The 23,227-nt window shown below is 39.9% G+C and overlaps 1 protein-coding gene across 1 annotated transcript in view; it reads left to right on the top strand.

The window, feature by feature from the left end:
* The window catches only part of HBS1L (HBS1 like translational GTPase), a 116,396-nt gene extending 93,169 nt beyond the window's left edge, over nucleotides 1-23,227 (top strand). Inside the window, exons 9-18 of the mRNA XM_074948461.1 lie at nucleotides 2,011-2,157; nucleotides 2,463-2,537; nucleotides 7,904-8,021; nucleotides 8,228-8,296; nucleotides 10,511-10,615; nucleotides 14,047-14,137; nucleotides 15,896-16,004; nucleotides 17,062-17,162; nucleotides 21,131-21,275; nucleotides 22,522-23,227. Coding sequence (XP_074804562.1) covers nucleotides 2,011-2,157; nucleotides 2,463-2,537; nucleotides 7,904-8,021; nucleotides 8,228-8,296; nucleotides 10,511-10,615; nucleotides 14,047-14,137; nucleotides 15,896-16,004; nucleotides 17,062-17,162; nucleotides 21,131-21,275; nucleotides 22,522-22,533 — 972 coding nt within the window. The 3' untranslated portion in view covers nucleotides 22,534-23,227. The remainder of the gene's footprint in view (nucleotides 1-2,010; nucleotides 2,158-2,462; nucleotides 2,538-7,903; nucleotides 8,022-8,227; nucleotides 8,297-10,510; nucleotides 10,616-14,046; nucleotides 14,138-15,895; nucleotides 16,005-17,061; nucleotides 17,163-21,130; nucleotides 21,276-22,521) is intronic.

Genomic DNA, 23,227 nt, shown 5'->3' with positions numbered 1-23,227 from the left:
AGATGTTTTTTAATTAAATAAATTGAATGAGAGAGATTAACAGAGCTACATTTAAATGTATCTATCTATCTATGTGATAATTTTTTTCTTTAAAAGCATGGACATAAATTTAAAAAACTATTAACAGAATTGATTATTTACATGCAGAGAAGTAAGGATAGTCAGTTTGGGTTCTCACAAAGTACTATTTTGAGCTGCTGCTTCTGCTGTGCACGATACAGTCCATATTCCTGTTACTGGTTCGAATGTTAGAAGTTAAAATGTGTTGTAATGTTTTCTTTCCTATTAGAAGTAATTCCTATTTTACAATGTCCGCTTTACATTTTTGCCAGTTAGTTGGCCTTAGATACTGACACTATAATGGCCCGCAGGAAAGTCTGACTAAACTATTGTGCAGACATAATTGCCAAAGTTTCAGTAACAGGCAAGAAGCAAATTTGGGCTCTAATCTCATTACTGTATATTTGTTTGAAAAGTAATTCCTAGTCATATTTGTTATAATGAGTCTTACCCAATACTAGTATAGAGGGCCTTATGTAAGGTCTCAAAGTGCATCACAAAGGTGGATATTATCATAATTTTTCAAATGGAGAAATTGTAGCACACTGGGAAATTGTATGCCCAAAATCATACAAGTAGTCTATGGCAGATCTACTGGGCTGTGTTTTTTTTTATGGTGTGGATGCTTATGCATGTTACAGGATGTCCATGATTTATTTTTATTTTTTTAAGTAGAAAAGGGGATCTTTAATCTCAGAAATTTTGGAAAATGCTGCACTTAACTGTACTGTTTCCTTTAATTCTATTTAAATTATTGATTCTTATTGCTGACTGTACAAGTAAGTAACATGGTGAGAATATACAAGTCCAGATCTTCAAATGCACCAGAGCTCGGGTCTGCAGGTGAAGATTAGGTGGGGCAGAAGAAGCTTTAATCCTCCTTTACACTCCTTCCATCCTTCGGCTGCCAGGGGCCATTCTAGCCTTTAATGTAATTAGAGGCTTGAGTGATGTTCTACTGTAGGAGATTACTGGAGGCCTGCTATTGCCATGCTCCAGCACTATGAGGAAGTGTTTATAAAGAGGTGGTGTAGAACAGACTCTGATGGCTCTACAGTAATTTGGGAGTTTTGCCATTCTGAGGGAATCCCCAACTGCTGTTCTGCAAAATGCAAAGCAGCCCTATCAAAGGCCATGATCTGTCCTGCAGTACACAGTGTTAATAAAATAGTCTATGCATTTTTCAGCCCTGAGCGTACTTTTTTTTTTAGGGCAACTGTAGATATTTGGAGGGTTACATTTTATTTGTTGCAGCTTTGGCAGTTTCGAGGTGAGGTTGGTTGGTTAAACGAGAGTCTGATGTGAGTTCCCTGTAACCTAAGGGGCTGCTTGGGCATTGTCATGACGTTACAGAGTGATGAGGTATGATATGTCTCTGGGTCAGTTGGTGTGTGGCTCAGCTCACCTCATCTTATCCCTCTTATCACTTGTGTGAAGGAAGGGCATGAATTGGGACTCTGGCTTGGACCCAGGGTTCCTGGGCAGGCCTGAGGGCACAGAGAAGGTATTTCCCTCATACCCATTCTCTGGTTAGTAGAACCCAGGGCCTTTGATGCCCATTTGAAATCCACACTGGAACAGCTCTGTCAGGTAGTTTTAATAGTAGCTCCAGCTGGTTAATAGTTTTAATAAAGTTGGTTTCAGAGTAGCAGCCGTGTTAGTCTGTATTTGCAAAAAGAAAAGGAGGACTTGTGGCACCTTAGAGACTAACCAATTTATTTGAGCATGAGCTTTCGTTTAACCATACTGTGGTGTACATGTCTCATTGTTTCCCTGTCCACATTAGTGATCTAGAAATCAATCCTCATTCAACTGAAGTCATGCTGATATTCTCTTGGTGACCATAGAAGGTTAAGATGTGTTTTTGTGTGACCACTCAGGACCATATTTATCCATAATCCATTCTTCTTGTTGAAATTATTTTCCTAACCATCTTTTTTTCTTACCTAGGCTGATGTGGCTATTTTGGTTGTGGATGCTAGCAGGGGGGAGTTTGAAGCAGGGTTCGAGACTGGTGGACAGACTCGAGAACATGGGTTATTGGTTCGCTCTCTTGGAGTAACACAACTGGCAGTTGCAGTCAATAAAATGGACCAGGTACTTGCTTAATAGTTTCCTTTAATGAACAGTCTTGCGTCCCTTCCTGTGTGCCCTAAATTAAGGGTATCTGTGTTCTGAGGCCAGAAGGTTTGTCCTTTACCCTCAGTTCATTTTCTTTCATAGTGTGCTCTATGCTGTTTTTCTCAAAAATATGGAAGAAACATTATGAACATTTTATTAATCTTTGAACTGAAGTTTTCATAGAAGATCTTAGGGAAGGTACAGTATAAGAGGTCAATATAATTTGTACAGAGAAATATGCCAAAATCCAATATTTTTATCAAAATATGTTTTTATTTTAGGTCAGTTGGCAACAGGAGAGATTTCAGGAAATTACCAGTAAACTTGGCCAGTTTCTTAAACAAGCTGGCTTTAAGGTAAAGTAAATTTAAGATTGAGATTTGTAAAGGATTGGGGCCTCCTATACAGCACCCTCTTCCAGCTAGATCCAAGCTTGTGCCTGCAGAGCCATCTCCTTCACTGGGAAAATCCTGCCTAGGGTCCTCACAGAATCCAGGGAGGAGAGTTTTTTCAGTCATTCATTGCTGTGGGATTTTTATTTCAAGCCTTCTTAGTGAAAACCAGGATCAACACTTCACAGCCTCTTGTTTTTGTTTTGTGTGTGTGTGTGTGAGAGAGAGAGAGAGAGAGAGAGAGAGAGAGAGACAGCAAGTTGCCAGTCTTTTCCTATGTGCAGTGGGTAGGGTTTAATCAGCCAGCCAGCTACCAGCCTCTGAACCGAGGGGTATACCATCCCTTATACCTTCACAGGTTGTTAACACTTTGTTCATACCTTGCTGGTACACTGGGGCTAAGGTGGGATGAGTTTGTATCAGTTTTGCCTGGTCATATCAGCAAGGTCTGGGTTTTTGCTGTGCCCCCTGTGCTGAACCCATTAGTGGGTTAATGGGACATAGCAGAGTCTGAATTGTACCCCACATGCCCTACTAGTGGGTATTTAGGCAGTGTCAGGTGTGAACAGCGAGTGTTTGGTGCCCTTCCAGCAGTCCCATCCTCCCCTTACTTTAGATCTCCTGGGATGCCAGAGTTGTGGCTGGTTGCCTTCTTTGGAGTCTGGAAGGAGTGTTTTCATCAAGGCAGAAGAAAACACTTTCCACATTTTATACATCTTTCTTCTGGTATCCAAGAGGTCTTGTTTAGGGGACTTACTGTAGATTGTTGCAAGATAGTACACATTGTGAGTTAGCAAGTGCAATTTTGGGACCCTTCTCATTTGAGAAGGAAGCAGGCTTTGGTCCTGACACTGTCATTGCATGATGGGTGGGGGATGTCACGGGGTCTCCTGAGAGTCTTTTCCAGCCTCAGTAACTGCTCCGGGTATTCTTAACCACCCTTGTACTTTATTATATCCTTTCAGTAGGCCACAGTCGGGAGTGTTGTGTACATACTTTTCACAGAGAGTAGCCAGCTTCCTCTGCTTGCTTCTGGGGAAGGGTACAGGATTAGCTGCAGCCAGTCCTGCCTTGCTTCAGGCTCCCTACTCTCCTCCCTAGCATTTCCTTCCTGTCTGCTTATATAGTCACAGTTGCTGTGATTCCTTCCATCCAATTAAGCCCTCAGCTGTATCTCTGCTCAGTCAATTAGCACCGTCTGCCAACTGCCTGGCTTTCAGTCAGGTCCCAATTAATGTATATTGGTGGGGATTTGATGACCCTGTTACAGTGTCACAGTTTAGGGCAACTGCACCTGTATTTCCCCTCTATGGTCCAGCAAGGGCACCCACTTTCAGGTTTCCGGCTCTGCAGCTGGTGCCTTTCTTGGGTAGAGACCCACATCTTGCTCCCATCTGACCAGGGTATTTCCAGGCTGGCAAGTTTCCTGCCTTCCCTGTGTATTCCCAGCAAAAGCCAGTCTGCCTAAGCAGGGCATGCTTTGCTTCTCTCCCCAGAGACTGTACACAGTTTATTTGCCTCAGTTATAAGTCACCACACAGTTCTTTCTAATCAAGCCTATTTTATTCTTAAGGCAAAAACACTGCAGGGAAACAATAAAAGAGCCCACATGCATGGTAGTAAGTTTGCCAGAGATCACCCCTTCCAACATGAAGAGAAGTCCTTCAGATCCCTGCCCAGAAGTTTTCCTGTGGTTTCAAGTTCACCACACCCTTTGCTCTGAACAAGAACACAGTCTTATGGGGCCTAAGTAGCCATCCTTTCTGAATGATTGGGGCCTTCTTTGGACCGGAGGTCCTGCCCATTTACTGGATCGGAATAAAACACCTGAATCAGTTCATCACCAGATTATTTATCTCAACCTCCGTTCTTTGTGTGCTGGTCTCTTGAGAATCCAGTTTGAACCTTTGAAGAAACTGTGACTAGGTAATCAGCCAGATAATGGTTCCCTTCCCCAGAATAAAGCTTTGAGAGGCTGCTAACCAGAGGAATTTCAGCAGCATGCCCCCTTCTCCTAGAGACATTACATACTTATATGTTGTTGTGAGATTGTAATTGCATTGTTAATACAGTTGCCCACAAAGGTATTGTATTTAATGCAATAAAGTTTAACTTAATTCCGTAAGGTTTATCCAGGGTATTGCATTATCTGTCACAAGGGGTATATGCATCAATGTCTTAAGCAGTGAGGTTTCTTCTTTACGTAGTGTCCCTATGGGTGCTCCACTGTAAGTGTGTTTGAATCCCTGCGCTGCTGATCAGAGAATTTCGGTAGCAGTGTCCATTAGGCCTGCACATGTGCTGTATCTCCTCGTGCTGCGCTAGCCAGCGTATGCAGGCTAACCCCCTCAGTTCCTTCTCAACAGCCCCTGGCTAGAGGCGGAGCCATTAGCAGTCCATTAAGACCATCGTTTTATTTTACATACCTATAGTTAGTCTTCTAGTTCTAGTTGTAGTCTTCTTCTCCTTTCTTATTTTATTGGAGGGAGGGGAAAAGACTTCAATTTCTTGCCTGCTTTTTCTCCCCTGTTGGGGACCCTTCCCCACAACTGGGTGTGCCCGGTATGCTGGTCTTCAAAAAATGCCTCACTAGTAAAGAGGCAATCCCGATTGCAGAGAAGTACTCTCAGTGCATTCACTGCCTCGGGGAAGGCCACATACAACAAATGTGTGGTCTTTGTCAACAACTCTGGCCCAGATCTCACAAAGACAGAGAGGTCTGCCAGAAGACCATCTTCATGGAGGCAGCTCTCACACCAGTCGCCTGGTAGACATGAGTCTTCCCCACAGCCTTCTATGTCTAAGGGCTGTGGGTCGAGGAAACAAGCTACGGACCCCTCTCATAAATCATCTAAGAAGAGAGAGGGAGATCCCCACAGGGAGCCTTGAGATAGCCATAAGCGATCACCATCTCGCTCGGTGTCTTTGGCACCGAGACCATCTCATGGTCTTAGTACTGAAGATTCCCATGGCTCATGGAGGCCAGCAGCAACCGGTACTACTGACAGGCCCATGGACCTGATGGGCACGGGCACCGAGTCATCAGCACTGAAGGACAGGAGTAAGCACTCCTCTAAAAAGACGCTCCCAGTATGCAAGTCCACATTACCGCTGCCAGTGACAGCTTCAGAACTGCTTCAAATTTTGAGGAACGGGAAGCCGGTACTGAGAACTATGTTCTTCTCCTTCTCCAGATGAAGCCGTCATGCAGATGACTTTTGATCCTTCCAGGAGCTGGCAAAGAGAGTGGCAGATACTCTTTAGATACCATTGGAGGAATTCAAGGACACCCACCATCAACTCCTTGACATCCTCCACTATACATCCTCCTCAAAGATCGCCCTCCTGATTAATGAGGCCGTTTTAGACCCGGCAAAGACTGTGGCAGAACCCAGAATCAGTGGTGCCAACCTGTAAGCGAGCAGACAAAAAATACTATGTGCCTGCTAAGGAATCTGAATTCCTATTCTCCCACCTGCCACCCAACCCCATCATGGTGGACGCCTTAAACTCCCGGGGATGACAACACCAGTCAAGGGCTACTCCCTAGGATAGGGATTAGAAGGGTCTTGACATTTTTGATAGAAAAGCATACTCCTCAGCCATTCTACAATTTTATATCGCCAACTACCAGGCCCTCACGGAGAAATATGATTACATAAATTACTTAAAACTCAATAAGAAAAGGAGGACTTGTGGTACCTTAGAGACTAACAAGTCCTCCTTTTCTTTTTGCGGATACAGACTAACACGGCTGCTACTCTGAAACCTGTCATTATGCAAGGCACTGAATTTAGCCGTATGGAGTGGAAATCTATCAACTTCATGATTTAAATTTGTTAGTCTCTAAGGTGCCACAAGTCCTCCTTTTCTTTTTGCGGATACAGACTAACACAGCTGCTACTCTTAAAACTCAATGACTTTATTGAAAAGATGCCAGAAGCATATCGCGACCAATTTAAGGCCATTATCCAGGAGGACCAATTAGTGGCAAAGACATTACTGCAGTCTGCACTCGATAAGGCAGCTAGGTCCATCTCCACACCTACGGTGATGCTACGAACGTCATGGCTTCGTTTGTCGGGCTTCCCGAAAGAGGTACCCTACGTCATTCTGATTGCTCCTATTTGGCCAAGACTTACTTGTCACAGCTCGCATCGTGCCCAGTGATCCCTCTCCCGGACATTCCGCACCTCCTCTTGCAGAACACTGAAAAATATTTGGGGGTCATGATGAATAATTATATGACCATTAGCTTCTGGTGCGGTGTTGTGGCCAAAAGGGCTAATGTGGTCCTGGGATGCATAAACAGGGGAGCCTCAATTAGGAGAAGAGAGGTTATCGTACCTCTGTATTTGGCACCGGTGTGACCGCTGCTCGAATACCGTGTCCATTTCTGGTGCCCACAATTCAAAAAGGATGTTGATAAATTGGAGAGGATTCAGAGAAGAGTCAAAAGAAATGATTAAAGGATTAAAACATTCCTTATAGTGATAGTCTCAAGGAGCTCAGTCTATTTAGCTTAACAAAGAAAAGGGTAAGGGTGATTTGCTTACAGTCTGTAAGTACCTGCATGAGAACAGATATTTAATAATGGGCTTTTCATTCCAGCAGAGAAAGGTATAATATAATCCAATGGCTGGAAGTTGAAACTTGACAAATTCATACTGCAAATAAGGTGTAAATTTTTAACAGGGAGGGTGAATAACTATTGGAACAATTTACCAGGAGCTGTAGTAGATTCTAAATCACTGACCATTTTTAAATCAAGATTGGATGTGTTTCTAAAAGATATGCTTTAGGAATTATTTTGGGGAAGTTCTGTGGGCTGTGCTATACAGAAGGTCACACTGGATGATCACAGTTGTCCTTTCTGGTCTTGGAATCTGTGAATCTAGGCCATTGTGGCAAACTAGCAACCTGCACTGGAAAATTCCTGCCAGTTGAGGGATAGGGTTAGGGGTTCTTCGCTGAGTTCAGTTGTTGATTACAGTTAATAAAGTGGCAGCCTTGACATGTAACCTATATTTCTGTGTTTGTCTCATTGCTTTGATGTACAGTAAATAGAAGGAAGCTGGATCAGCCAAAAAGGCCTTCAAATTTTGAATAAATTGAGCGTCCATCTTAATAGAAGCCAAGTGTTACCTTATTGGGCACAGTATTTTCTTTTTCATTCAAGGGAAATGTGGAATAGTAAGCAAAGTGTCCATAAGCTTAAAAACAGTTATAATATTGAAAATGTGCTCTTTGCTGCTGCTTTTTCATGAAGGTACCATTTTAGAGATACACTGTATATTTATTGTAGACTTTTGTTTTGTTTTGTTAATAAGGAGTCCGATGTAGCTTATATCCCTACAAGTGGTCTTGGTGGTGAAAATCTAGTCACAAGCTGTCAATCAAGTGAACTCACTGAATGGTATAAGGGAAAATGTTTGTTAGAACAAATTGGTGAGTGTACCATTCTGCTTGATTTAATATTTATTTGGTACATTGTAATCTTGTTTATATCAAAAATGTTCTTTTGTGGGGAGGGAAGTTGGGGGGGGGGGGGAATAGAATGCAATATAGTTGATTACTTAAGTGAGAAATTGTGAGATGGTCTTTTTGATTACTAAATACAGGAAATCTCAAGGTATTATCAATTTTTTTTTCAGATTCTTTCAAGCCACCACAGAGATCAGTGGATAAACCATTTAGATTATGCGTGTCTGATGTTTTTAAAGGTTGGTTTTACTGTGTATAAATTTTATTTGACCAATCATTTTGAAGATGTAAATAAATCTCTCACATGAATGCACACACACATAATATGTATGTGTGTGTGTATTCTGAAATAATTTTAAATAATTTTAAAATCATATTTCTTATACTGTTAAAATCTGACCATAAAATAAGTGTAAAAATAGACTTCTGTTCAGGGGATTATTCTTCTTTTCTGTGTGCAAAGCACTTTTATTATTGTGTGTATTATTATTCATATGGTAGAGAAACTGAGGTAAAAGATTGTGGCTTGCTCATGGCCATACAATGAGTTGGTTGCAGAATGGGGAATAGAAATCAGGGGTCCTGGCTTCCAATCCAGTTCTTATTCTTTGAGACCATTACTAAGTGACACCGTGATCTGAGATTTAATATCCAACCTGACATAGTATCCATTAATGTATTGCCATATCATAAATTGTATTGTTTTACTGTTGAAACTTTAAGATTTTATCATATTGTTTGTATAGTGTGTACATACTTGGAATCAGAGTGATAGTATAGTAATCTGAACATCAGGTTTAAAAAGCCAGTGAAAATGGAATTAGGTTCAAATATTGGCAATGGTAGAAAAATGCATTCCATGCAGATTGGGAGTGGGTCTTTTTCAAAGAGACCTTAAAAAACTTAGGACCTATCAGCTCTGCAAGAACATTGAGGATCTCATGGTAAATACTGTAACACTAGATAAGGGTTTGTCCCAGTACCTTGGCCAAAATTTCCAGTACTGCCACCATGACTGTACTGAGTATTGCATATGAGAGTAAATGTCATTACAGTTTTGCTATATGTATATAGTATGTAAAGCTCATTGAGAACCTTTATGATGAAAGGCTTTATTATTTGCAATAACTAATTTTGCATTGAGCTTAGTTTTACAGATATACTAATGAACTAAAATGAATAATTTCAGTAAACCTACTCTATAAAAAAAATCTGCATTTTCCAAGTTTATTGGTGGTGGTGATTATGGGAAGTATGTCCCTGTTTACAGATATAGGGTCTGTTGTTTAAATAGTAAATATTATTATAGTTGCACATACAGATCACACCAAGAATTTCTGCATTCAAAGCTAGCTTTGAACATGCATCCAGCTTTGAAATTTGGGCTCATAGTTTTTGATTTTAGGTTTTTGGTTTTTTTCTAGCATACACAGTTCTCTCGCTTTCCACACTTTTGGGGTGTTATGTTTTTTATCATTTGACCAACACAGTAATAATTCATCTATAAGTTTGCTCTAATGGAGAGGAAAAATGTCCCATTGGCACATCTGGTAATGCTTCTCTAGGTACATATACTGGAGCACCTTACAGTAATGGGAATGAGTAGGAAAGGAGGAAATGTATTCCATCTCTGATGAATATAGCATACAAACATACATAAAAGAAGTGTTTCCAGATGCACACTGAAACTTCAAAAACTTTGTTTAAAAAAACATTTTGTGTGAAACCAAACATACCTGCATGTATGCAGTCTCCATAGTTTGGGAGAAACAACTTTGCTTCAAGTGTGTCCGTAAGAGCAAGAACAGTAACATACGACTCACCTTTTAATAAATAACCAATGTGAACATTCCTATGACTAGAAATGTACCCAGTATATAGACTTTCAAAGTGAGAAATATACTTTGTAAATCCAATACTTCTTTATTCATAAAATATGCTACACTCCTCCACCATTATTGCGGTAAGTTTGGCTGGCAAACCAATCTTTAGCTGATTTTCCGAGAGTATAAAATATGCCAATAGAGCTTCCATAATTCCTGGTTCATTGGACAATAAACATGCATGAATGCATGAGGGTTTATTAAGGTGTCTCAATAAATATTTTTGTCGGTAAATAGTGTTTGGGGTGCTTAAAATAGGCTAATGATCTAATTCTTGTATTGAAAAGCTAAAAACTGGATATTTATGCAACCACTTGAATTTTAAAGTACAGGTTTCTGCTCTTAGTTAAGAAAAATATCAGATCAAGGGGTTTTGGAATTAATGGTTTGTTTTCAGTATGATGTAAAACTGGTGACTTTACAAGTAATGAATACTGACTCAGCTGAGAAAATGCTTTTTATCACATTAAAATCTGTCTACATTGCTAATGGGTTAATTGTATATAAAAATGCATCTTACCATATAGTTAATTGTTTTATTATTTTAAATGATTAACATGCTTATTACAGACCAAGGATCAGGATTTTGTGTGACTGGTAAAATAGAAGCAGGATATATACAGACTGGAGACCGACTTCTGGCTATGCCTCCCAATGAAACTTGCACTGCAAAAGGTATAGTATTCAAAAGCTTGTTTACTTTCAGGTCACTACTGGTCTAGAAACAGTTACTGAAATGGTGACAGGTTGTCAAACTGATACTAACTGTCAAACATAACATGTGAAAGCATAAACGAATTTTAGATGTGACGGTATAAATATCTGTCTTTGAAAGATATGTGAAAGTTCGTATGGGTTTTCATCTTTTTTACAGTGCTAGTTATACCAAATTTGTCAGCCTCATGATTTTTTTGAGTGAAAATATGAGAATTCTGCAGTTCATAGCTATAAAATGTATGAAACACAAAAAATCATTAGTAGTCAGATTTACTTATGAGCATTGCTATTTTTGTGTGGGTTTTAAACGGCCCTTGCAGGTAAATCTTAACTGCCGAAGATTTTTATATCCTGTTGTGCTGTAAGACATTCCTTGCTGGGGATGGAGGCACTTAGCAGCCCAACTGGATCCCAGGTGCTCAGGGGAGAATTGCAAATATATTTCTGCAGTCTTAAAAATTTCAAGGAACAAAAGAGTATTAAATCATATTTCCCTTTCAAAATATACCAAATAAATTTCAACATTTAATTTTATTTTTTCACAGTTTTCTTAATTCCTGTATCAACAAATGGAAGAGAGAATGAATTTGTGTTTAAAATAAGTTTTGTTTCAGTGTATTTTTCTGATGATGGTAAAAAGTTACATAACTGAGGAAAATTGCTGAATATCTATTTGTGTTAACAATTAAGTATATAGTATTCAGCATTGGGGGAAATTAAAACCCATTTTTCTGATTTCGTCATATGGAAGAGTTGATGCTAAATTTATTATTTGTTTTGTACCACTGGCTAATGACTGAACAATTTAGCCCTCGTGAAAAAAAATTCAAAATATTTGTGCGCTGATATTAATATGCAAAGTAATGGCTGGTACATTTAAATATGTTAAGGTGCAAATGCTTCTCCATTACATGGAACAGAAGTAAAAAACATGACATTATTATGTGTTGGAACTAAATCAACAAAATCTTCATACAGTTTGCAGTAGTAAAGTGCATAGATATGCCCTGCTAGGTATATTTAAACTAGATGAAAAATAACAATGGTTTAAAACATATGTTTATATGTGTCTTTTCTCCAGTGCACTCTGTTGCTCTGGTTCTCTAGTGCATTAGAGTCCAAGGGAAAGTTACAGCAGTCAGAGTATGCTAAGTGCGGGGATGCCCTGGCCACTTTCCTACACAGGTTGCAGGAGAGGAGGAGGTAGCACAGAAACTACTATGATTGGTCTACGTCATCTGAGGATCATCCATCTGGTGCTGGAGCATCACATAGTGCTTAAATGTAGCTGAGGATTTGGAGTCATTATTTATTACATGCTTACATTTAAGGAAGAGAAAATAATGTAATATATTTATATTTCAATACAAACTTGAGGCATGCTAACTTGTATATGGTATGCTATTAGCTTATCACTTCTAACAGAAAGAAAAGTCTGAAGTTCATTTATCCATGTATGGGAGTGCCACCTGTAGGTGAAGTAATTATCAACATGGCTTAACAAAGTAGTTCCTCATGACATTGACATGCTTGAATTTGAATGATGCTATGCCTATTCTGGAAGGGAGCAGGAGAGACAGATTTGAAAACTAAGAAATACAGTTTGGTACATGTTAACATGGAATGTGTTTTGTTTAAATTGTTGTGATCTGCAGTGAAACAGACCTAGGTCTGTGGATGTGTGCAGTATTTACCAAAGTTTTCATTTTATAACACTTACCTTTCTTCTGATCAATATCATTCATTTAAAAGTCATGATGAATTTTTTATTCTCACCTATAAGTCTACACCAGTGGTCACCAACTGGTCGATCGCGATCTCCAGTGGTGCAGTGTGCCTCCCTCCCTCCCACACTGCTCCCGGAAGTGGCCAGCGCAGCCCAGGGGGCAGGGGTCTCCCTCCGCGTGCTGCTCCTGCTTGCAAGCACCACCCATCCCCGTAGCTCCCATTGGCCGGGAGAGCTGCGGGGGCAGTGCTTGCAGAGAGGGGCAGTGCATGGAGCCACGTGCCCCCCGTCAGTCTCCCCCACCAAGGGCGCATTGGCCTTTTCCGGGAGCGGTGTGGGACTGGGGTAGGCATAGGAGTCGCTGGAGGTAAGTGCTGCCCGGCAGGAGGCCACACCGTAAACCTCATCCCTGAGTCCCCTCCCAGAGCACCCCATACCCCCTCCTGCACCCTGAACCCTCTCCTGTACCCCAAGCCCTACCCTGAGCCCCCTCCCACAGCCAGCATCCCAAATCCCCTCCTGTCCCCCAGCCCTGATCCCCTTCTTGGAGCCAGTACCCCATATCCCCTTCTTCACCCCGAACCTCCTCCTGCACCCCACGCCGCAGCCTGGAGCCCCCTCCCAGAGCCAGCACCCTGTACCCCCTCCTGCACCCCAACACTCTGCCCCAGCCTGGAGCCCCCTCGCAGAGCCAGCACCCTGTACCCCCTCCTGCACCTCAGCACTGCCCCACCATGGAGCCTCCTCCTGCATCCAAACTCCCTCCCAGAGCCCGCACCCTGCAACCCCTCCTGCACCCCAACACTCTGCCCCAGCCAGGAGCCCCCTCCTGCACCCAAACTCCCTCCTAGAGTTTGCACCCCTCACCCCCTCCTGCACCCCAAACCCCTACCCCAGGGTCAGCCCAGAGCCCACACCCCCTCCCAAACCCCAACACCCTATCCCAGCCTGGTGAAAGTGAGTGAGGGTGGGGGAGAGCAAGCAATGGAGAAAAAGGGAGATGGAACGAGCAGGGTGGAGCTTTGGGGAAGGGGCGGGCATTAGGGAAAGGGAAGGATAGATCCTGTGTTGCCCTTAGATTAAAAAAGTGATCTTGAGCGTAAAAAGGTTGGAGACCACTGGTCTACACCCATGAGTGCATACCTCACAAACAGAATATAATACCTATTTAGTAGCTTTCTAATAGATAACATGATGCTGCAACCCAAAATCATTTGTTGCATCCTTCTATGACAGAGAGCCAGCAAGCGCTAACCTACGTAGGGTAAATGAAAGTTGACACTAGAACCATTAAGGAACATGAAAGGCGGTGTAAAATATTCATGTGCATCAGAGGATGGGTGGGGCAAGCACTGTGGTATTAGTGCACAGTAGTGTTTTCGAGACCGCATCATCTGCACTGTGTGACTAGCGGCAGGTCCACTCCCATGACTTAGACAAAGCCATATTAATATACAGGGTGGAGTGAGAGCGATAAGTCCTGACCAAAAAAAAAAAATTGTTTCCTCTGTGCTTTTAATCAAAAGCTTTTACTCTCAGCCCATTCATATTGAAAATTGATGAGTAATGGTTGATGAAGCACAAATGGCCCAAACAGAGCTGTTTGTTTGTAGCTCAGAACCTAGGTACTTCACTGTGAGGTTCTGTTCTTACTCATTTCCAGGAATCACACTGCATGATGAACCAGTTGATTGGGCTGCAGCAGGAGATCACGTTAGTCTCACTTTGACCGGCATGGATATCATCAAAATCAAGTGAGTCCAAATCTGAGTTTCAGTCTAAGCAACCGTTTGTTTTTAATGAAAACCCTTGTAACTACTACACTTTACAGTCAGCGGTTTACTTGAAGAATGATTTGGTTACCAGGATATTTAAAACCAAAGTGATGCATATCACCTGGCCTGCATGTACAAACGTTGGAAACATCTGCTGCATGTGCAACGGCAACCTCAGAAGAACACTGTTCGTGTTCATGATTAATTCACCCTAATAATGGCAGAAGTGACTGTAAAAGCCTTTTGCTTATGCTTCCCATTCTTGGAATCTTAAAACATACATCTTAATTGCTAAATGGAACTTCAGAGAATACTCTAATATTATATTTAGAATTTAGATAGTATAAAAGATTTACCAAGAATTCACCAAATTGTAAATCATCCAAACAACAAAGCATGTCTAAACTGCCAGCTCGTACAAGCCTTGTACCAGTAACTAAATATGGCCAAACTATTTGTAGTGAACAATTCATTCAATAAATTTAGGCCCTTATTCTGTTTCTAAATTATTGGGAAACAGATGTCAATTTTTCAAATAAATAATAAGTGGTTTATGTAAGCATATTTCAGCCTACTCATATTTAACAATGTGTTTGCCACAACTGTTGCAATGAGTATTGGCTATTTGTAAATTGCAATTTATGCAACATTGTTGGTAACATAATTCATATGGCTTCTTTTCTGCTTCTGGGTCAGACTGCCAAACTCACATGGATCTTTCAAGCTGGTTGACCAAATGCTTCTAGCCTCTATATTTGTGCAAATTTATACTTTGTTTATGAAAGGAAAGAAGACAGTTATTTTGATTTCCTTCACTGCAGTGGTATTCCTGTGAGAAGTCCTTGTGCTGTTGTCAAATGGAGTTAGGGTGGGATTTGTGCTGTCCATGTTCTATAGGTGGTTTATCTTGGGTGATGTAAATTTTTGGGAAGCAGAGGTCCTTAAGTTTCAGATCTATTGAAATTGTTGGTATTTTGTTCTGTCCAATTCCTAGGGCATGGCTGCGTTGCCCAGATCCCTTGGCCAAAGTTGTTTTATGGTCATGTTTAAAAGGGTACAACTGATGTAGTTGTGTGTGAGTAGCAAAGTGATGTACGCATGGGATAGGGCATTGGTTTTCTTTCTGTATGTTTTTTTTGTTAATGGAGATCTGGTTAGTACTGAGTGATGCAGGGCAACGCTCACCCCCATCTCCCTTTGCCCACAAAAAAATGATTTCTTGATTTAACATTGCCAGTTGCTCTTCTTAGATTCAGTATAGTTCTGTTATGAAGGTGGATTTATTTTTTGCAACTGAATATAGTGCTGATGAAAGTTGCAAGGTTTGACAATGCTGGAGATTGAAGCCCTCAAGGTACAGAACAAGTAAATAATAGGCAGCAGCACTGCAAATTTGCCCATCCCAAAATATCTTGCAGAGAGATGACCTCTGGGTGACAGGCTAATTTATTCTCCTAAGTGTCTTTTCTCACCAAATAATGTCATTTCAGAAGAATTTTAGCAGTGGAGGTACTTGTCCATTTGGATCTTGCCATAATTCTTTGTGCTCACCCATAAAACAGCTTTTATATCCTGTAGTAATGCACTTGACTGGGTGCTTTAACAGTGTGATGTTTTCTTTTCACATACAGCATATTAATGTGTCACTGCTTTAACTTAGTGTTTACTTAAAAATATACTGCTTAACATTTTTCCATTATGCTATCAGAATATTTGTCTTTTTTCTTCCTCTTGTAGTGTTGGCTGTATATTTTGTGGTCTCAAGGAACCCATCAAAACCTGCACTCGTTTCAGAGCTCGAGTCCTCATCTTTAATATTGAAGTCCCCATTACTAAAGGATTCCCGGTAAGTCTTGAAATATTCTTCTCTTTGAATGTTCTGATTTTCTTTCTAGGTGGCTCAGTATTCTTTTTGATAAAAACCAATTTTAAACTCGGAGAGGAAAAACTTGGTAAACAAAATTGTGAAATCAGTGGCATTCTCTTGAAATTCCGGATTCTAGTTTAAAGAGGCTGCAGAGTTACAGCTTTGGAGGTAGATGCCTGTGTCTGCTGGTTTCTGATATGATGATATGCCCTGTTCAGAGAATGTGGGGGTTTCAGCCATGCCTGTCATTAATAAGACAGTATATGCGTGATTGTAGAAATGCACTTGGCTGTAAATTACCTAAAAATCTCAGTACCTGCCACAGGACTGCACTGATGTGGTAGGGTTCAAAAATGGATAGTAACCAAAAAACTTAGAGTGAATGAAGTATTTATTGTAATGTGTAAAAGTATAACTCATAAGAGAGATCTAGCAGTCATGTCCACAAAGATCCCATAAAGTCCAGGCTGTGGCTCCCCAGGAGATAAGCTCTGAGTGAAAGAACATGTTTATGTCTACATTGTAATTTGAGGTGTGATTGCAGCAAGCACAGACACCCCTGAGTTAGCTTGGATCTAGCTAGCCAGAGTAACAATAGCAGTGTAGCCATAGCAGTATGGGTTCTATAAGTCTGCCTGGGACCCTGGATATATACTCAAGAGGCTATCCCTTGCTTCCACTGCTTCATTGCTATTGTTACTCGAGCTAGTGCTAGCTCAGGTATGTCTACATGTGCTGCAATTGCATCTCAAATTGCAGTGGAGACATACCCGGTGAGTGTTTGTGAACATGAGGTACAAATGCTTCACTGAGGAATGTCCATCAGTAAAGCAATGGATTTTATACTGATGCCAGCATGTTGTGCTACCATTGGGCCAGTTCTTTATTTTGGCATGTGCATTAGTAGACAGAATTTTTCAGAAGTCAAACTTCAGATCTTGAGGATCTTTCAGGCTCTTACAATGTAGGTAGGTGTAAATGTAGAATTTTAACATGTAAGTTACTAACTGAAAAAAGTAAACTATTGTTATTTTAGGTGCTTTTACACTATCAAACTGTAAGTGAGCCTGCCACTATTAGACGATTATTGAGTATCCTTCACAAGAGTACTGGCGAAGTCACAAAGAAAAAACCTAAGTAAGTATTTGTGAGGTGAACATTAATTACAATAGAAATTTGGCAGATTCAAATTGGTTAATATAAAACAAATTGGATCATATTATTCCCAAACATATTCTGTTTAACGATAAAGTAATAATATACTTGCATATTCTATACTGCTTTTCATCTGTAGAGCTCAAAGCACTTTATAAAGCAAGGTGAGTATCTTTAGCCTTGTTTTGCAGCTGCTAAGGCACAGAGAAGTGAATTGACTTGCCCAGTGTCACACAACAGGTCATTTAGCAGAGTCAGGAATAAAACATGGATTCCCTGATTCCCACCTCAGTGCCCTGTTCACTAGATCATGCTGCTGTAGTTTTATTTTCTGAAACAGGATAGAGTCTACAGTATGGTTTTAGACACTGGTTGATTAAAGCCATACTCTGGTTGACATATTGTTGCATGGCTGTGACATCGCCAAAATGGCCCACTCCCAGTGAATGCATGGGTGGACCTCGCACTGAAAAGAAATGCAGAGGAAATCCTGAATCCTAGAAAAAAGATTTGTGTGTTTTGTCTCTAGAGAAGAGATGATATCAGTGCCCCTCAGTATTCTGCACTGTTCTCTCTCATCTCACACTGATTTTTTTTTTCTTCTGCTCTCACAAGCTAAGCAGAGATAGCAGACTCACTACTTGGTTGGGTGACCACTATGAGTGACCACTAGGGGGGAAATGGAGGTGATGGTGATTCAGTAGAGAGCACTCATCTGTCTAAAGCAGTATTAAATCAGTGCCCCAGCTTGACGGTATTGTCGTTCACATGAGACTTAAAACTGAGATCCTGCTGCTTGTGGTCATTAAAGATCCCTTGATCTTTCACAAGAGTAGAGTTATTAGCCTTGGTGTTTAACCAACGTCCCTCTTGGGTAATTACATTCTGCTTGATTGAATTTAAAAATCCAGCCTGTAGTTTCAGTTGGACACAACATTTTTCCCTTTTTGCCCTAAGCTGTTGTGTGTTAGTACTGTGCACTGTTAAACAGTTGTCCCATGTTATTCTACATATGGAAGTATTTAATTCCTGTAATTTCTAGTGTCTGTAACACACTTTGACATGCACCTAGATCAGGGTTCTCAAACTAGGGGTTGGGACCCCTCAGGGGGTCACAATGTTATTACATGGGGGGTCGTGAGCTGTCAGCCTCCACCCCAAACCCCGCTTTGCCTCCAGCATTTATAATGGTGTTAAATATATTAAAAAGTGTTTTTAATTTATAAGGGGGGTCGCACTCAGAGGCATGCTATGTGAAAGGGATCACCAGTACAGAAGTTTGAGAACCACTGACCTAGATGAAAAGTGCTATGTAAATGAAACATCATTAATTATTAACAGCAATTTAGAAAGAGACTACACATCCAACTTGTGGAAAAATTTATCTACAGTGTTTGGCATTTAGTAATAATAGAGAAAGTTGGGAGAGAGCTTTTAAAAATTTACATTTTATTTCAGAACACAAATAGATGAAGAAATATTTCAGTAATCTGAAAGGAAAATGCACAGGGAACTCTTAGTTCAGCTGGAGTTTACAAAAATTCTCTAACTAGAGTTGTCTGCTTTAAAAAGGAGAATTTCACAAAGCTGAAAACAATTTATGAGCTAAATCAGTTGGGAGAAATAATTTAAACAAAAAAATATGAATGATAATTGGGAGTTATTTAAGAACATTTTAATAGATGCCCCAAAAGCCTCATTTGGGAAAGAAGGCTGTATTGGTTGGCTGAGAGGGAAATGAAAGCAGCTATTTAAAAATAATTCTGTAATATATAACAAATGAAAAAAGAGGAAGTTGATAGTAATGAATATAAATCCCAAGAAAGGATTTGTAGAAAATTGAGAAGGGAAGCATAAGGACACAAGAAGAATCTATGACCAGCACAGTTGAGGACAATAAGGAGGCGTTTTAAAAGTGCATTAGGAACAAAAGGAATCTTAACAATGGTATTGGTCCATTACTAGATTGAAATAATAGTAATAATGCAATATAAGTCAATGATAATGCAGAAAAGGCAGAAGTGTTCAGTAAAAATGTCTGTTTTAGAGAAAAAGCCAGATGATGTATTCATATCATACGATGACCATGAAATACTTTCCATTTCAAATGAAATTGAAAATGCTAAGCAAGCAGCTACTAAAATCAGCAGGTCCAGATAACTTGCATACAAGAGTTTTAAAAGAGCTGGCTGAGGAGCTCTCTGGACCATTAATGCTGTTTTTCAATAAGTATTGGAACATTGGGGAAGTTCCAGAGAACTGAAAGAAAGCTTAATATTGTGCCACTATTTAAAAAGGGGAAATGGAATGACTTTGGTAATTATAGGTCTATCAGCCTTACTTCAGTCCTGGCCAAAATAATGGCATGGTTGATACAGGACTTGAAAAAGAATTAAAGGAGAATAATATAACTAATGGCAATCAGCATGGTTTATGGAAAACAGATCCTGTCAAACTAACTTGATATCTTTATTCAATAAGATCATAAGTTTGGTTGATAAAGATAATAACGTTGATGTAATATATATAGACTTCTGTAAGGTATTTCATTTGGTTCCATATGACATTTTGATTAAGAAACTAGATTGATACAAAATCAACATGGTATATACATTAACTGGATTAAAGCATGGTTAACTGATAAGTCTCAAAATGTAATTGTAAATGGGGAATCATCATCAAGCAACTGTGTTTCTAATGGATACTACAAGGATTGGTTCTTAGCCTGACACTATTTAACATTTTCATCAGTGACCTGGAAGAAAAGACAAAATCATCACTGATAAAGCTTGTGGATAACACAAAATTTGGGGGAGTGGTACATAATGAAGAGGACAGGTTACCGATCAAATGCAATCTGGATAGCTTGGTAAACTGGGTGCAAGCAGACAATATGCATTTTAGTACAGCCGAGTGTACACTCATAATGTTTAGGAACAAAGGATGTGGGTCATACTTAGAGGGTGGGGTTCTCTATCCTAGGAAGCCATGACTCTGAAAAAGTCTTGGGAGTGAGGGTGAATAATCAGCTGAACATGAGCTTCCATTGCAATGCTGTGGCCCAAAAGGCTACTGCTATCCTTGGATGTATAAACAGAGGAATATTGAGTAGGCCTAGGAAGGTTGTATTACTGCTGTATTTGGCAGTGGTGTGACTGCTGTTGGAATACTGTGTTCAGGTCTGCTATCCACAATTCAAGAAGGATGTTAATTAATTGTACAGGTTTCAGAGAAGAACCATGAGAATGGGGGGAGGGATAGCATTGGCCTGCTAAACCCAGGGTTGTGAGTTCAATCCTTGAGGGGGCCAATTCGGGTTCTGGGGCAAAAATTGGGGATTGGTCCTGCTTTGAGCAGGGGGTTGGACTAGGTGACCTCCTGAGGTCCCTTCCAACCCTGATATTCTATGAATGATTAAAGGATTGGAAAATGTGCCTTATAGTGATAGACGCAAGGTGCTCAATCTATTTTACTTAACAAAGTGAAGGTTGGGGGTAACTTGGTCACAGTCTGTAAGTACCTACTTGGGGAACAGAAATTTGATAATAGAAGGTTCTTCAGTCCAACAAACAAAGGTATAACAAGATCCAGTGGCTGGAAGTTGAAGCTAGACAAATTCAAACTAGAAATATGGCACAAATCTTTAACAGTGAGGGTAATTAACAATTGGAACAACTTTCCAAGGGGGATAGTCACTCAAAAGTTTTAAATGAAGATTGGATGTTTTTCTAAAAGATTCTCAAACAAGAATTAATTAAGGGAAGTCTTATGGTCTGTGTTAAACCTGAGGTCAGACTCAATTATCATAGTGGTCCCTGCTGTCCTTATAATGTATTAATCTATAACTTGCAATTGGATTAGATTTTTTATCTGCTGACAGATGTTTCACTGTTATTTTATAGATATATTGATAGATATAAAAATTGGGTGTTTTAATATTTTGTTTGCAGGGTCCTGACTAAAGGACAGAATGCTTTAATAGAACTACAAACACAAAGGCCTGTTGCCCTGGAATTGTACAAAGATTTTAAAGAACTTGGAAGGTTTATGTTACGCTACAGCGGATCCACAATAGCTGCAGGAGTTGTCACAGAGGTATGATGCTTTTGTAACAGACTTTCTAGAATGTTGATTATGGAGAGGTGGCAGCTTCTCCATAATAAAGGTTTGCAATCAGTTTCCATGACAAAGCCCTATTTTATCAGCCCCATTACTATGGATTGGGAAATTAATTTGACCTGAAAATTGCCAGATGTACTGTGAAGACAAAGGAGAACACTTCTGCAAAGTTTTGAGGAAAATTTGTCAAACTGTTCTTTGAATTACAGGTCATTAAATGAGAAGAACCACGGTTTGAAATTTTAAAATGTCTCTTCTTCATATCACTCCAACTAAAAAATGGCTTATTACTATCCCTTCAAAGTTTCCACATAGATAAACTTTCCTGAAAACTTTTCCCCCAACTATGTTTAAAGAAAATAGGTTGCAATTAAGCAACATTGTTAATTTTTGTTGTTACTAGCTTTGGGCCCAGTCCTAATCCCACTGAATTTAAAGGGCTTGTAAACCGAATCCTGCTCGCACAGATGGCTGTAGGAGTTTTCTGCTGTTAACTTCAGAAGACTCAGGGACAGGCACTATGCGCATGTGTAAAGACTTTTTGTCTTCTATTATCTGGATTGCACCTTTGAAAATATAAAGATTCTTCTAAACTGACAGACAATGTCATCTTTTTTGAGGCCTGTGTTTTTGGATCTATAGGACCTGAGTTCTAGTTCCAGCTGTGTTTAGTGTGTTATGGAAAGGTGCTGGTATCATCCCACTTTTATACAGAGGCCCATGGTTTAATTATTAGAACTCTTATCCCTATGCTTAAAACAATTTCCCAGAGCTCGTGAGGCTTTGTGAACTATGTTACAAAGGTGTCTTAACATACTTTCTTGTCACAGTTTACACAGGACTCTGAGCTAGGGCCATGATCTTATAAATCACTTGCACACATTTAACTTCGCTCCTGTGAGGTGTCCCATTGGGACTCCTCATACTAATAAAGTTAAGCACATGCCTAAGTGCCTGTAGGTTGGGGCCTAAATAAGCTTGTGGCTTGTTAGGCTCTTCTTTGGAAATAACTTTTTGTAGGACTCAGTGTTGTTTCAAAGAATTTTAGAGAAAATTCAGACTATTGTCCCTGAAAATGTATCGGTAGATAATCTATTAGAGTGTATACATTATGACCCTTTGGTGGTGGACTCTGTTTTTTGCTGTAGTATTTTCGTTTGTTTTGGTTTTTTTATGAAATGACGACAAAACCTACAGCTTTTCTTCTTCTTCTTCTTTTTAGATTAAAGAATGACAGTGGTGCTAAGTCTTCCATGACCCAACCAAAATGCAATCAGCCATCCAAACCGCTTTCCGAATCCAGTTACTTCAGCTGAAGGAACTAAGTGCAATTAAATTTAAAAAAAAAATAAAATTTAAATCCACATTGGACATTTAGTGAACTTTTTATCAGTCTCTGCCTACTGCGAAACAAAATGCCAACTGACATGGAAATGCTAATGTTGCACAATCTCATTTCAAAAGGTTCCATATTTCTCTCTGAAATTCACCCCACATTTGCAGCTCATAGAGCTTTATGGAAACTTGATTGGAAAGGTGCATTAGAAGATAAGATTGTTCCATGATGATTCACCATCTTGCTACTTCCAGCCATAGACTGTTTACATTTTTTTTCTTTGATTTGCTCATTGCTGCACATTAATCCAGTAAAGTAACTTAATTGGTCTAATATATTTTAAGGTTTGAGATTAATGCATTTTCAGGGAAAAAATAATTGTTTACTTCAATTTCAGAGAATGGTATGTAGTGTCATCCACAAGATTATTTCCCGCATCCCAAAATTTATTTAAAAAAAGGAAGTTTAATTTCATGTGTAGTGGAAGCTGTGCCAACAATGACTAATTTTATTTTTGAAGTATAAAAATATAATAAAGTAGCCTGGTCTGAGCATAATGTTTTGCCTCCTTCAAACCGTATTCTTTAATTTA

Source organism: Natator depressus, chromosome 3 (assembly GCF_965152275.1).
Source record: "Natator depressus isolate rNatDep1 chromosome 3, rNatDep2.hap1, whole genome shotgun sequence".
Lineage (NCBI taxonomy): Eukaryota > Metazoa > Chordata > Testudines > Cheloniidae > Natator > Natator depressus.
Note: the sequence above shows the minus strand (reverse complement) of the source record. Positions and strands in the feature narration are given on the sequence as shown.